At 37.3% G+C, this 15,074-nt stretch overlaps 1 protein-coding gene across 1 annotated transcript in view; it reads right to left on the reverse strand.

The window, feature by feature from the left end:
- Positions 1-15,074, reverse strand: part of WDFY4 (WDFY family member 4) — a 704,682-nt gene that overhangs the window by 220,466 nt on the left and 469,142 nt on the right. The window contains exon 39 of the mRNA XM_006897732.1: positions 2,415-2,492. Within this exon, the coding sequence (XP_006897794.1) occupies positions 2,415-2,492 (78 nt within the window). The remainder of the gene's footprint in view (positions 1-2,414; positions 2,493-15,074) is intronic.

A 15,074-nucleotide genomic window follows, 5' to 3' on the forward strand; every position in this document is an offset into this window, starting at 1 on the left:
GCATTTAGGGCTCTTGTCCATAGGGTTGCTATGAGTCGCAAATGCCTCGATGGCACATAACAACAACAACAATAGTTAATTTGGCATTCTTATCCAACATCTCAATTCAAGGACATCATTCCTCTTCTGTCATCTTTATTCATTGTCTAACTTTCAGATGTATAGGAAAAAATTGAAAAAATCATGCCTTGAGTCATTCACATCTTAGTCTTTAAACAGATATCATTGCTCTTTAGCAATTTGGAGAGGTCTTTGACAGCAGATGTCCTCATCAAAATGCTACATGTCTTTTGATTCTTTGTTGCTACCATGTGTGCGGACTCTAAAATGAACTCACTGACAACTTAAATTTCTTAATACTTTATTGATATTGATGAAGTGATAAGGATTTTTGTTTTCTTGAGGTTGGGATGATATTTATCTTTGTTGCATTCACTCTTGTGCCCTTCCCAGGGTCTTGACAATTTTGTCCTGAATTCTTCCTTATTGTAGATCACATTTCCTTTCAACTAAATTAATGTGTCTACCATGTTGTTGTGATGTGCCGTTGAGTCGCTTGAGACTCATAGCGACCCTATGTACAACAGCCCTAAACCCTGCTCTATCCTGTGCCAATCGCATTGCCTCTGACACACCCATCCCGAGTTCCCCAGTCACTGAATCAATCCACCTCTTAGACTGTCCCTCTACTCTACCTAGCGTGATGTCCCTCTCCAAAGACCTGTCTCTCCTTGCAACATGTCCAAAGTATGTCAGACGGGGGCTTCGTGTCTACCCTAGACTTCGTTATTTAAATGCTTCCTCTAACGTTTCCCATTTCCCTGTCAGTGTCCTTTGAGAAGCAAATGTTTTAAATATTGACAAAGTCAAACTTGTAATATTTATTTCTTTTACAACTCATGATTTTTTTCAATATATTTCAGGAAATTTTGGCCTAACCAAAAGTTACCAAGATTTCCCCTGCATCTCATCTAGACAATTTGATTTTCTAATTCTTACTATTAAGTTTGTGAAACATTTTGGTTAAATTCTGTAAATGTATGATATAAACTTGACGAAAATTTTTCAATATGAATAAATAATTGTCCTAGAAGAAAAAAAATAGAAAGTCTGTTTTAATTGTCCAATTGCCACAGTGCTTGCCGAAGCCAGTTCTGATTAATCTCTTTTGTCAGTGTGTCCTTTGCCATTCCCTATCGCTCCTCCCTGAGAGAGACTTCACCCTGATTCATAAGGAAAAGGGGACAGCATATTCTCTTAGCTACTTCCTGCTGAAAAGGGACTCTGTAGAGAAGATGTGGTGTATTCACACAATGGAATACTATGCTGCTTCGAAAAACAAGGAAATCATGCAATATTATTCAAAATGGTTGATTTTGGAGAACATTATGCTGAGTGAAATATTCCAGTCACAAAAGTACAAATATTGCATGGTGCCACTGTTGTAGAATGGGGCTGTTCTTGGGGTTGGGGAGAGACTGAATAAGATGGGTTCAATAATGTATACTGCACTGAAACAGAGGAGGGAGAAAACTGTTTAAAAGAGATATGTGATTAGGTATTTATGTCATGATAGGGGTCTAGAGCAATGTCTACATGGTGGAGTGGACCTGGGGGAGGGTTTGTAAAACAATGAAATAATTTTTCTTTTACTTTTCCAAGAAGGTAGTGTTCGGGGGGGAGGCTTGGGAGCAGAGAAATGTGCAACAATGAATTAATGGAAATTCAAAGCCTCTGTAAATTTTTACTGAAATTAATAATAAATTTAAATTTAAAAAAAATTTAAGTTAGAGTAAGGATGGCAATGGACTTATAACTGCTCATGCTAATAACACTATATCGTGACATGGAGGAGGAATAGTGGAACTGTGTGCACATTTACAATATTCTTCTTACAAAAACCATTTATGGAAAATAGGAACTGCATTGGAACATGTATCTCTGGATTGAAAATGATCATATTGTTAATATTTCTAGCCTTAAACTTAAGATTATAATGTTCAAAATTATTTGTTATCTATTTGTTTAAATTTTTCCCTCTTTTAACAACTGGGATCTTGAGGGAAGAGAAAAGACCAGAGAATGGCCAAAATTATTGGGGCAGCTATTGCTGCCAGTTTAGGGCCTGTGTCAGGAAGTCTTACTCATAAACAATGCCACCCAAAGGTAATAAAGGAGGTCAGAATTGCTTCCACTGTGGAAAGCTGGGCCACTTCAGTAGACAGTGTCACAGACGAGAGCCACGGATAGGCAAGGGAGTAGAGAGGAAGCTCCCACTCACTTGCTTTAAGTGTGGATCTGAAGGACACTTGGCCAAGGGTGGCCCACATCAGGTCCTCATCTTCTTATTTAGATAAGGTTCAAAGTGAATTCAAGTCTACTGAGATAAAAAAAGAAAATGCTTTCTTTCTTACCTGCATATGATCTTTGTACAAAGATGCATATAGCTCCTGTCCTTTTCTTCTGTAGCTCTCTATACATGACACAAAATCCTGAAGGAAAGAATAAATAAGTCACAGCTTAATGATAGTATGAGTGCAGATAAAAATTTCACTCATTTACCTATATAGATTTTCAGGTGGAAATAATAATTACAATGTTAGTCAGCCAAATAAATGACAACCCAATAACTAAAGACTTCAGTTATGAGAATATACTCTCTTAAGTACATGTTCGTCTACACATTTATTAATCACGTCAATTTTCAGCAATAGCAAGCTAACTTGTAACAGACCAATATTCCTGCCAGAAATAAGTAGCAAAGTTAGATATAAATAAATTACTTGAAGAAAGCAAAGAATTACAAGACAAAGCCTGAGGAGCCAAGATCTTGGAAAGAAAAAACCTTAGTTATGCTTAAAACGTTATCCACTTTTTCCCATTTTAAAGGTTTTCAAATTTTAAAATGGTATAACTAACAGTGAGAAGATGGAGAGAAAGTAGGGGATAAAAGGCTGTCTTAGATGGATAAGGAATGAAAAACAATTCAAACCTAGTTTTCTAATGCATAGAGAATTAAGATCCAAGAAATTTAGAACAATAACAAGAAGCAATCCCTGCCTTCCTCCTCGATTTTTTATGGCTACTAAGTCACAAACATTACAAACCTGAGAAGCTGCATAATTTCAGCAGTCTCAGTTTGTAGATACAAATAGAAGGAGGACATTAAGAGGAAACTCCAGGCAGAAATGAATGAAGCCAGTTAGAAAATAAATGAGATTTTATAAAAGGGAAATCCAGTCTCCAATTAGTACAATCCATGATTACATTAAGGGAGCTCTGATGACCTAATGGCAAGAAACTTTGCTGGAATCCCAAGGGCATACTGTTTAAATCTACCAGCTGTTCCATGGGAGAAGGATAGTCAGTTTCCTTTGTTGCAATTTACTTCCTCAGAAAATCCACTGGAGGGTCAGCTATGGGTTGGTTCTGACTGGATGGTATACAACAGACAACAAAATAATTATATTAAGGTGCTCTCACTTTATCATTTCTGATTTAGATAGCTCTTGCTTGAGAGCAGAGACTACTACTAGCAAGTCATTCGACTGTGAGTATCACAATAAATTTTAGATAACAAGAGTGGAAATTCCAGAACATTTAATTGTGCTCTTAGGGAACCTGTACACAGATCAAAAAGTAGCCTTTGAACACAGCGAGAGGATTCTGCATAGTTTAAAATCAAGAAAAATGGAAAACTGCACAGTGGAGTGGACTTGGAGGGAGGGATTGTATAACAGTGAAAGTTTTACTTTTCAAGAAGAAGAGTAAATGGGGGAAAGGGAGAAAAGTGCAACAATGAATGACTAGAGACCCTAAGTCTCTGTAAACTTTCATTAAAATTAATTTAAAAAAATCAAGAAAGATGTGTGTCAGGGTTGTAGACTGGTTTTCTCTTTATTGGTTTTCATCCAATCATTTAAAAACATTTTGGTTTATAATATTAACTATATCATTGTATTTTATCCCAATATTTCATCAGATCCTCACTGTCCATTGTTCACTCATCCATCCACTAACCTCTGCTGCTCTAGTATTTTTACCTTCTCTCTTTTCCTCCCTTCTCCTACTTTCCCCCATTTGGGCAATTGTCCATGCCCTGTTGATTTCATTCATTCTTCCCAGGTTGATCTCCCTTCCCCTGATACTTTACACTGTTCATTCTCTGTACATTCTGTTTCAGTTCTCCCTGTCCTTCCCCATCTCCCAATCACATTTCTATTTGCACAGTATCAGTTTTATACAGTATTCTTCCTTTAGGAGCTCAGTTATTTCACTCAGCATAATATCCTCTAAATGTATCCATGTTGTATAGAAGTGTGTCCTTGTTTCTAATGCTCTAAAGTGTTCCACTGTGTGAATGTACCAAAATTTCTCTGTCCATTAGATTGTTAATATACATTTGAGCTGTTTTCATCTTCTTCCTATTGTGAATAAATCTGTAATAAACTCAGATGTATGTATATCTGTTAATATCTTAGCTGTGATTTCCTTGGGGTTATTTTCAATAGTCTAATAGCTGAGTCAAATGGTATTTATAATTTCAACTTTTTGAAGAAATGTCAAATTATCTCCCACAGTAGCTGTACCATTTTACAGTCCCACCAGCAGTCCATTAGAGTTTCAATCTCTCTTTATCCTCAGCAATATTTATCATTTGCTTTTCATTATACTTGACTATTCAAGCCACGAGTTGCAATGCTTAAGGATGCTAAGGGTAGAATATTAAATGATTCAGGAAACATTAAAATAAGATGGAGGGAGTATACAGAGTCATTGTACCAAAAAAGAATTGGCTGACATTGAAGAACTGCAAGAAACAACCTATAATCAAGAGGCAATGGTGATGAAGGCTGAAGTGCAGGCTGCTCTGAAGGACTTGGCAAAAAAAAATAAAGCCCCAGGAGTTGATGGGATACCAACTAATGTATTTAAGCAAACAGATGCTCCCATGCATGTCCTCACTAAGTTGTACCAAGAAATATGGAGGACAACTATTTGACTGGAAGAGATCCTTATTTATTCCCATTCCAAAAAAAAATGTGACCCAACAGAGTGTGGATCCACAATCAACACTCTTAACACCAGCAGTCAGGAAATGAAAAGACGTATTGCATTGGGAAAATCTGCTGTCAGGGACTTCTCCAGAGTGCTGAAGAGCAACGATGACAGTCTAGATACAAAGGTGCACCTGAATCCAGGCCATGGTCTTCTCAATTACTTATTATACTTCAGAGAGTTGGACAACGACTAAGGATGACAGAAGAAGAATAGATAGCTTTGAGTTGTGGTGCTGGAGAAGAATCTTGAACATACCATGGACTGACAAGAAAATAAATAGGTCTGTCTTGGAGAGGGGAAAACCAGGTCTCTCCTTGGAGACTAGGATTTTGAAGCTCTGCCTCACTTACTTTGGGCATGTGGTCAGGAGAGACTGGTCCTTAGAGAAGGACATTATGCTCAGAAGGGTGGACAGACAGTGCAGGTGAGGAAGATCCCAGGCACAGTGACTTAGTAATGGAGACTGGTGTGTCAGAATTAGTGAGACTGGCTCAGAACAGAGAAGGGTTCAGAGCTGCTCTCAGATGACTAAATGTCACATAACAACAATAACATACTAGGACAGATTTGGAAGCAGGAGTGCCATCCACTTCTTAAACAACTTGCCCCTGGAAACTATGAACTTTGATAAATGTTGATAGTTGTAAATGGGCTTCAGGCCTTTTTTCATAGGGTAACTGTGAGTTGTGCTCAACTCGAAGGCAATCAACAACAACAACATTGTTGCTGAGGTGAAATGGTATTTCATTGTTATTTTTATTTGCAATTCTCTTATTGCTAGTGATTTTGAACATTGCCTCATGTGTTTATTTGCTATCTAAATATCCTCATTGGTAAAGAATCATTTCAATCTACTACCCATTCTGTAATTGGGTTATCAGTCTTTTTCTCGTTGCAGCATTTCGTATTCGATAGATTTTAGCCATTATTCCTTTGTCAGCTGTCAATGCAAAATATTTTTTCTAAGCTATAGAAGGCTTTTTTCATTTTATTGGAAATATTTTTTATACACATAAGGATTTTATTTTTAGAAGGTCCATTCATTGATTCAGTCCTCTCCTTGTTATGCATGTTTGGTTATCTTTGAATGTCTATTCATGCCACAGACCTTCTTAAATTGTTTCTATTTTTGTTCTGTTGATCATTATGGTTTTTAGTTTTACACCTAGGACCATCTGATCCACTTTGAGCTGATTTTTGTGTATAGTATGAGATGTAGGTCTTGTTTCAGTTTTCTGTAGTTAGATGTTCAGTTTTGCCAGCACCATTTGTAAAAGAGGTTGTCATTTCCCGATTTAATGGATTTTGTTTCCTTGTCAAATAACAACTGACAGTAGGTAGATGGGTTGGTTTCTGTATTCTTGATTCTATCCCATTGATCTCTATGTGTTTGTAGTTGGACGGATACTATGTTGAGGGGCTATTAATTGGTTTGCATATGATCCTTAATATACATTGTATTTCATTTATATGCATTGCTTTATAAAATAATTCATATACATTCTGTTTTACATACTGTATTACTACAAACTATAATAGCAGTGTTTTCATTACATTGATTCTTCCTAGTTTGATCTTCCCTTGGCATGGTCATTTGCAGTATGTGTTATCTGTACATTCTATTTCTGCTCTTTCTATCTGCCTCCTGACATCATTACTCAGTTACCCTCCTATTTTTAACAGTAATGGTTTTACGCAATATTTATCCTTTGGTCACTGAGCTATTTCACTCAGCATAATGGATGTCCTCTAGACTTAATCATGTTGTATAGTATTTTATGCATACATTGTTGCTCTTTAGTGCTACATAGTATTCCACTGTGTCAGTGTCCACAGTTCTCTATCCATTCAAATGGACACTTGAGTTGTTTCCATCTTGTTGATATCATGAATAACACTGAGATGAACATCTGTATATATCTCCATTCATATCTAAGCTCTGATTTCCTTAAGTTATAATCCTAGTAATAAAATGGTTGATTCTACTGTGCTGTTTTCATGACTATGGCTGTAGAGTGTGTTTTGAGATCAAGGAATATGATACCTCTTACTTTGTGTTTCTTTTTCAGAAGACCTTTGCTTATTTTGGGGTCTCCTGTCTTTCCAAATAAAATTGGAAATTGCCTTTTCTATTTCTTTGAAGATTTATATTGATATTTGTATTGGTATTGTGTTGAGCTTGTGGATTTATTTTGATAGGATTGTCATTTTTGCAATGTTGAATATTTTAATCTACAAACATGGATTATTTACCATTTATCTCAATATCTTCTTGCTACTTATAATAGTATTTCATAGTTTTCCTTATATAGGTCTTTATGGGAATCAGATCAATTACATATGTGGAAAGAACCACTGGAGAAGTTCAATATCAGCTGTGAAAACTAGGCCAGGAGCTGATTGTGGAACAGACCACCAACTACTCACATGCAAGTTCAAGCTAAAGCTGAAGAAAATTAAACTGAATCCATGGGAACCAAAATATGACTTTGAGTCTACCCTACTTGAATATTAGAACCATCTCAGGAACAGGTTTGAGGCCTTGAATACTAATAAGTGAAGACCAGATGAGTTATGGGAGGATATCAAGGTATCATCCAGGAAGAGTGCAAACTGTCATAGCAAAGATAGAAGAGGAAGAAAAGACCAAAATGGATGCCAGAAGAGATGCTAAATATTGCACTGGAGCACAGAGAAGCCAAAGCAGAAGAAAAGAATTCAAGATACTGAAGAGCTGAATATATAATTTCAAAAGGCAGCACGGGATGACAAAGTAAAATATTACAATGAAATGTGCAAGGAGTTAGAGTCAGAAAATCAAAAGGGCTGAACTCACTCAGCATTTCTTAAGCTCAAGGAACTGAAGAACAAAGTCAAACCTAGAGTTGCTATAATCAAGGATGCTTTAGGCAGAATATTAAATGATCCAGGTAGTATTAAAAGAAGATGGAAAGAGTATACAGGGTCACTGTACCAAAAGTAATTGGCAGACAAAGAAGAATTTAATGAAACAACATATAAGCAAGAGCCTATAGGGATGAAGTAAGAAGTTCAAGCTGCTTTGAAAGAAATAGCAAAAAATAAGGCTTCAAGAATAGATAGTATACCAATTGACGTGTTTCAACTAACAGATGCTGGCCTGGATGTGCTCACGAAGTTGTGCCAAGAAATCTGGAGGACAACCACTTGGCCAACTGACTGGAAGAGATTTATATTTGTTCCTATTCCAAAAAAGGGTGACCCAACAGAGTGTGGAAACTATAGAACAATATCATTCATTTCACATACAAGCAAGATTCTGCTGAAGATCATTAAAAAATGACTGGAACAGCACATCAGTAGAGAACTGCCAGAAGTCCAGGCTGGGTTTAGAAGGGGTCATGGTACTAGGGATATTGTAGCTAATGTTAGATGGATCTTGGCTGAAAGCAGGGAATACCAGAGGAATGTCTATCTGTGCTTCATTGATTATGCAAAGGTGTTTGAGTGTGTGGATCATAACAAACTGTGGCTGACTCTGAGCAGAATGGGGATCCCAGAACACTTGATCGTGCTAATGCAAAACCTACACTTGGACCAAGAGGCAGTCGTCAGAACAGAGCAGGGCAACACCGCATGGTTCAAAATTGGGAAGGATGTATGCCAGGGATGTGTCCTTTCTACATACCTTTTCAACCTGTATGCAGAACAGATCATCCAGGAGGCTGGGCTCTATGAGGAGAAATGTGGAGTCAAGACTGGTGGAAGATCTATCAACAATCTGTGTTATGCAGATGACACAACCCTGCTTTCTGAAACTGAGGAAGACCTGAAGCGCTTACTGCAGAGGGTCAAGGACTGCAACCTTCAATATGGATCGAGGCTCAATGCCAAGAAGACAAAGATTCTCACCCCTGGACCCATCAGGATGGGTGGTGAAGAGATTGAGATTGTTCACAGCCTTAGTTTGCTTGGCTCCACAATCAACACTCTTGGCACCAGTAACCAGGAAATTAAAAGATGTATTGTGATGGGAAAGTCCATGGTCTTTGCAATCACTTGTTATACATCGGAGAGTTGGCCAATGACTAAGGAGGATAGAAGGAGAATTGATGCCTTTGAGCTGTGTTGCTGGAGAAGAGTATTGAGAATACCATGGACTGCTAGGAAAACAAACAGATTCATACTGGAGAGGGCTAAACCAGGCAGCTCCTTGAAGGCAAGGATTCTGAGGATTCATCTAACATACTTTGTGGAGGGTCAACTATAGGTCAGTTCTTCCTCAACAACACAGAACAACAGTTAGGTTTTTTCCAAAGATTCCATCTTGTGATTGGTTGTTAAATAGTTTTTACTTTGTATCTTTTTCAATGTTTTCTTTTTTATTGTAGCGATATTAAACTGATTTTTATATGTTGATCTTGTATCCTGCCACTTTACTGAATTGATCTACTAGGTTTCACAGGGTTTGTTGTTGTTGTTGAGTCTTTAGGGCTTTCTATGTGCACAATCATATCATATCCATATATAGTTTTACCTCCTCTTGGCCAATGTGAATACCGTGTGTGTGTGTGTGTGTGTGTGTGTGTGTGTGTGTGTTTTATCCTGCCTTATTGCTCTAGCAAGCATGTCCAATATGACATTAAATAGAAGTGGTGACAGTGATAATCCTTGCTGGTTCCTATTCACAAGGGGAATGTTTTCTTTCCATTGAGAATGATGCTGGTTCTTGGTTTCACATATATGCTTTTGATTATAAGGAAATTCCCCTTTATTCTTACTTTGTTGAGAGTATTAATTAGGAAAGGCTGATGGATTTTGCGGAAAACCTTTTTTATATTAATTAAAAGGACCGTGTGGTTCTTGGCTTTGTTTTATTGATGTGATGGATTACATTGATTATTTTTCTTGTGTTGAACCATTCTTGACTGCCTGTTGTGAATTCCACTTAATTGTGAAGAATTATTCTTTTGATCTACTGTTTAATTCAACTGGCTAGGATTTTGTTAAAGATTTTTATGTGTGTGTTCATAAGATATATTAGTCCATGCTTTTCATTTTTAGTGATGTCGTTGCCTAGTTTTGGTATCATGTTTATGCCTATTTCATGAAATGAATCTTTGAGTGCTCCTTCTTTGTCTGTATTTTGAAATAATTTAAAAAGAATTGGTGATAGCTCATCTCAGAATGTTTGGAAGAACTTTCTGATGGAACCATCTGGGCTGGGGCTCTTTATTTTGGGAAGGATTTTATGACTTGCTTAATTTCTTCTTTTGTGTTGGATCTTTTCAAGTATTCTATTTCTGCCTGTGCCAATTTGGGTAGAGTATAAGTTTCTAAGATTTTGTCCATTTCTTCTAGGTTTTCAGATTTCTCAGAGTATAGCTTTTTTATAACACTCTGTTATTATTTCAGTTAGTTCTGTTGTGATATTGCCCCTTCCTTTCTTATTCAAGTTTTATCAGTCTTTTCTTTTCCCCCCGCTTTGTCAACTTTACCAACGGTTTATTAATTTTATTGACCCTTTTTAAAAATCAGCTTCTGGCCTTGATAGTTTCTATGCTTTTTCTGTTTTCTATTCCACTTTTTGCTGCCCTTGTCTTTACAATGGCCTTTCTTCTGGAGGCTTGTTACTATTATTCTATTTGTTGGAGACATTAGGTTAAGCAGTTTGTTTTATATCTTTCTTCTTTATTTAAGTGTTTGATTATTGCAAACAGACCTCTAAAAGAACAATCAAAACTATTTTGAGGAAAACACAGCCAAGGTGTTCATTGGCTGTAAGGATCGTGAATCTTTGTCTCATTTAATTTGAACATGTTATTAAGAGGGTAAATCATGCTTTATAAAGTAGATGATTATAAAAAAGGATAAAAACTTTCACTGAGATGTATTAACACAGCAACTTCTACAATGGACATAAACATATCAGTGACTGTAAAGATAACATGGGACCAGGCACTGCTTGAGTTTGTTTTATTTAGGATAGCTATGACTCATAACCACCTTTGGGACACGTAACTAAAAGAACAGCAAGGTTAATTAACTAGCATTAAAATACAGGGGAAAACTAAGAGGTGGTGAGAATATAAAGAAATTGGAACCCCCAAATGCATTTTCAATGCTCTTGTATAATTACACGAGTGTACACAAAAAGGTCTTCTTTTGCATAATGAAAATGTAATGGTTGCCATTAAGAAAAGCACTTGAAACGTGAACCAGACAGACACAAAATTTTACTTACTAGAGTACCTGGCAGGTATTTTCTTCAGAGCAAAGTGAAACTATAGATTCAGACACAGTAATTGAGAGTATTTCTTGTTTTTGTTGTTATGTGCCGTCAAGTTGCTTACAACTAATAGTGATCCTATATACACCCAATAGAGCTCTGAACCCTGCTCTATCCTGAGCCAACTTCATCGACTCTGACACACTTACCTCCATTACCCCAGTGACTGAGTCAATATATCTCATTTAGAAATCTTCCTCTCCTGTACTGTCTCTCCACCCTTCCAAGAATGATGTCCCTCTCTAAGGACTGGACCCTCTTTACAACATGCTTAAAGTATGTCAGACGAAGCTTCAGAATCCTTGCCTCCAAAGAGTAGACTGGTTTCACCCTTTCTAGGTCAAACCTGTCTGTTTTCTCAGCAGTCGATAGTACATTCAATACTCTTCGCCAGTGCCATAACTCAAAGGCAGTAATTCTCCTTCTGTCATCCCTAGCCATCATCCAGATTTCTTATGCATAGCAAGTAATTGCAAAGACCATGGCCTGGATCAAACACACTGTAGTCTCCAGACTGATATTGTTGCCACTCAGTACTCTGGAAATTTCCCTGATATTAGACTTTACCAATGCAATTCCTCTTTTGATTTCCTGGCTGCTGGTATCAAGAGTGTTGATTGTGAGCCAATGAAACTAAAGTTGTTAACAATCTCAGTCTCTTCGCCATCTATCCTGATGCTAACTATTGGCCCAGTGGTGAAAATCTTTGTTTTCTTGATGTTGAGCTTCAATCCATATTGAAGGCTGCAATCCTTGACTTTCTGCAGTAAGCACTTCAGGTCTTCCCCATTTTCAGCAAGCAAGATTTTGTCATCCATATAACACAGATTGTTGATGAATCTTCCTTCAATCCCGATGCCACATTTCTCCTCATAGAGTTCAGCCTCCAGAATTATCTGTTCTGCATATAGATGGAAAAGGTATGGACATAGAATGCATCCCTGGTGTACACCATTCCCGATTTTAAACCATGCAGTTTCCATGCTCTGTTCTGATGACTGCCTCCTGGTTCAAGTATAGGTTTCTCATAAACACAATCAAGTGTACTGGGATTCCCATTTTTCTCAGAGTTAACCACAGTTACTTGTGAACCACACAGTCAAATGCCTTTGCATGGTGAAAGAAACACAGATAGACATTCCTCTGGTACTCTCTGCTTTCAACCAAAATCCATCTAACTTTAGTTATAATATCTTTAGTACCATGGCCTTTTCTAAACCCACCCTGCATATCTGGCAGTTCTCTGTCGTTTTTGGATAATTTTTCAGCAGAATATTGCTTGCATGTAGTATTAATGGTATTGTTCACTAAAATTAACATTTTTTTTAGTTTTAACTACCTCTGGCAATTTGACTACCAGCTAAAGGTTTACATGATGCTGTTGGTGTTGTTTATGTTGTTGAGTCACCTATGACTCAAAATGACCCTATGCATAAAAGCTTCCCCTATCCTGAGCCAGTCTCTCTTTCTCTGATAAACCTACCCCTAGTATCTCAGTTACTGTGTAAATCCATCTCACCCAGGGTCTTCCTTTCCTATGCTGTTCCTCCACCCTTCAAAGAAAGATGTCCTTCTGCAAGGACTGGCCCCTCCTAGAAACATGCTCAAAGTGTGTGAGATGGAGCTTCAAAATCCTTGCCTCCAGGGAGCAACCTGGTTTTACCTTCTCCCAGATAGTCCTGTTTGTTCTCTTGGCAATTCATGCTATGCTCAAGATATTTCTCCAACACCACAACTCAAAGGCATGGATTCTTCTATCATCCTTATTCATCAATAAGATCTCTGATGCATAGCAAGAAATTGTGAAGACTATGGCCTGAATCAGATGCACCGTAGTTTCCAGACTGACATTGTTGCTCTTCAGCATTCTGGAGAGGTCCCTGACATCAGATTTACCCATGGATGATTTTCTGACTGCTGATGCTATGAATGTTGATTGTGGAACCAACTGAGCAAGCTGAAATCATTAATAATCTCAATATCTTTTCCATCTATCAATTGGTGCAGTGGTAAGAATTTTTGTTTTCCTGATGTTGAGCTTCAATCCATATGTCAGACTGCAGTTATTGATCTTCTGCAGCTAACTCTTCAGTTGCTCCTCAGCTTCTGTGAGCAAGGCTATGTCATCTGCATAATGCAAGTTGTTGATGAATTTTCCTCCAATCCTGATGTCACATGCCTCCTCATAAAGTCCAGCTTTCTGAATTATCTATTCCACAAAAAAGATTGAAAAAGTATGGAGATAGTGTGTCTCTGACTCACTTTTTTCCTGATTTTTGAACTATTCAATATTTCCTTGCTCTGTTCTGACAACTGCTTCTTGGTCCAAAGGTAGGTTTTGCATGAGCACAAGTAGGTGTTCTGGGATTCCCATTCTTCTCAAGGTTAGCCACACTTTGTTGTGGTCCACAAAGTCAAATGTCTTTGCATAGTCAATGAACCCAAATAAACATTCCTCTGATACTCTCTGATTTCAGCCAAGATCCATCTGACACTGGTTATCATATTCCTAATGTCAAGTCCTCTTCTAAACCCAGCTTGCACCTTTAACAGTTCTCTTTCAATACAAGTTATTACATAAGTATACTTTTTTTTTTTTGGTATTATATAGCAAAAGTATCAATCCATTTCATCCAGGGTCTTCCTCTCTTGCACTATTCCTCCACCCTTTCGAGCATGATGTCCTTCTCCAAGGACTGATTTCTCCTAGCCATGTGTGTCAGAATTAGTGAGACTGGCTAAGGACAGAGAAGTGTTCAGAGCTGCTGCACATAGGGTCGCTATGCATTGCAGGCAACTCAACCAACGGCATTCCATAACAAGTTTGGAAGCAGGAGTGGTATCCACTTCCTAAAAAACATGCCTTTGGACACTCTATGAACTTTGATAAATGTCGATAGTTGTAGAGGGGTTTCAGGCCTTTTGTTCATAGGGTTGCTATGAGTCATGCTAAACTCGAAGGCAATCAACAACAATAGCGAAAGTATTAATATTTAAGAGTTGTACAAAATTCAAGGAGCAAAAAATTTCAAATGATCCATGAATGATGTTACAAAATTAAGTATGGATTAAGTCAAAGCTCAAATAGTATTAATATATCCAAGTTTCACTGATAAAAGTTTCAAGTTTACTTTTAAGAAATCACTATCTATAGACCTTTGGAGTCTAAAAAAGCTATTAAAATGTTTCTTTTTTTTCTATCTACATATCTGTTTCAACAAAAACAACAAATTACAACAGATTGAATAAAGAAGCAGACCTGAGAATCCATTTGGATTCTATTGAATCAGATTATTTTTGTTTTATTTTTGTGAACTGTCGAATCAGAACTGACTTATAGCTACTCCTCCAGTGGCTTTAAAGAGGCAATGTATCACATAGGAGGAAATTACCTCTCTTTTGGATTTAAAGTACCAACCTTTGTGTTGTCAATATGACTCCTTACCATTAAGCCACCAGAGTCCTGTAAGCCAGATATTAGGTTTTTATAAATATAAAACTGTGGTTGTGTGGTCTACGAGAAGTTATCTTGCTTACTCAAATGTCACTCCTATGATTGCCTCTGAAGGAGAAAGATGAGTGATCTCCTTTTTTCATTTATCGCCTTGGATATTCAATGAAGGGTCTTCTATGAGTCAGTTCCCACTCAGTGGCAGTGAGTGAGTATGTGAATGATGTTACTATTCTGAAGACTGGCTTTTGTTTCTCTTTTAGTTAAATTTAAATAAGAAAATGAAATTTTTTT

The sequence above is a fragment of the Elephantulus edwardii genome, unplaced genomic scaffold (assembly GCF_000299155.1).
Source record: "Elephantulus edwardii isolate Elephantulus edwardi_28Jun2011 unplaced genomic scaffold, EleEdw1.0 scaffold00213, whole genome shotgun sequence".
NCBI classification, from domain to species: domain Eukaryota; kingdom Metazoa; phylum Chordata; class Mammalia; order Macroscelidea; family Macroscelididae; genus Elephantulus; species Elephantulus edwardii.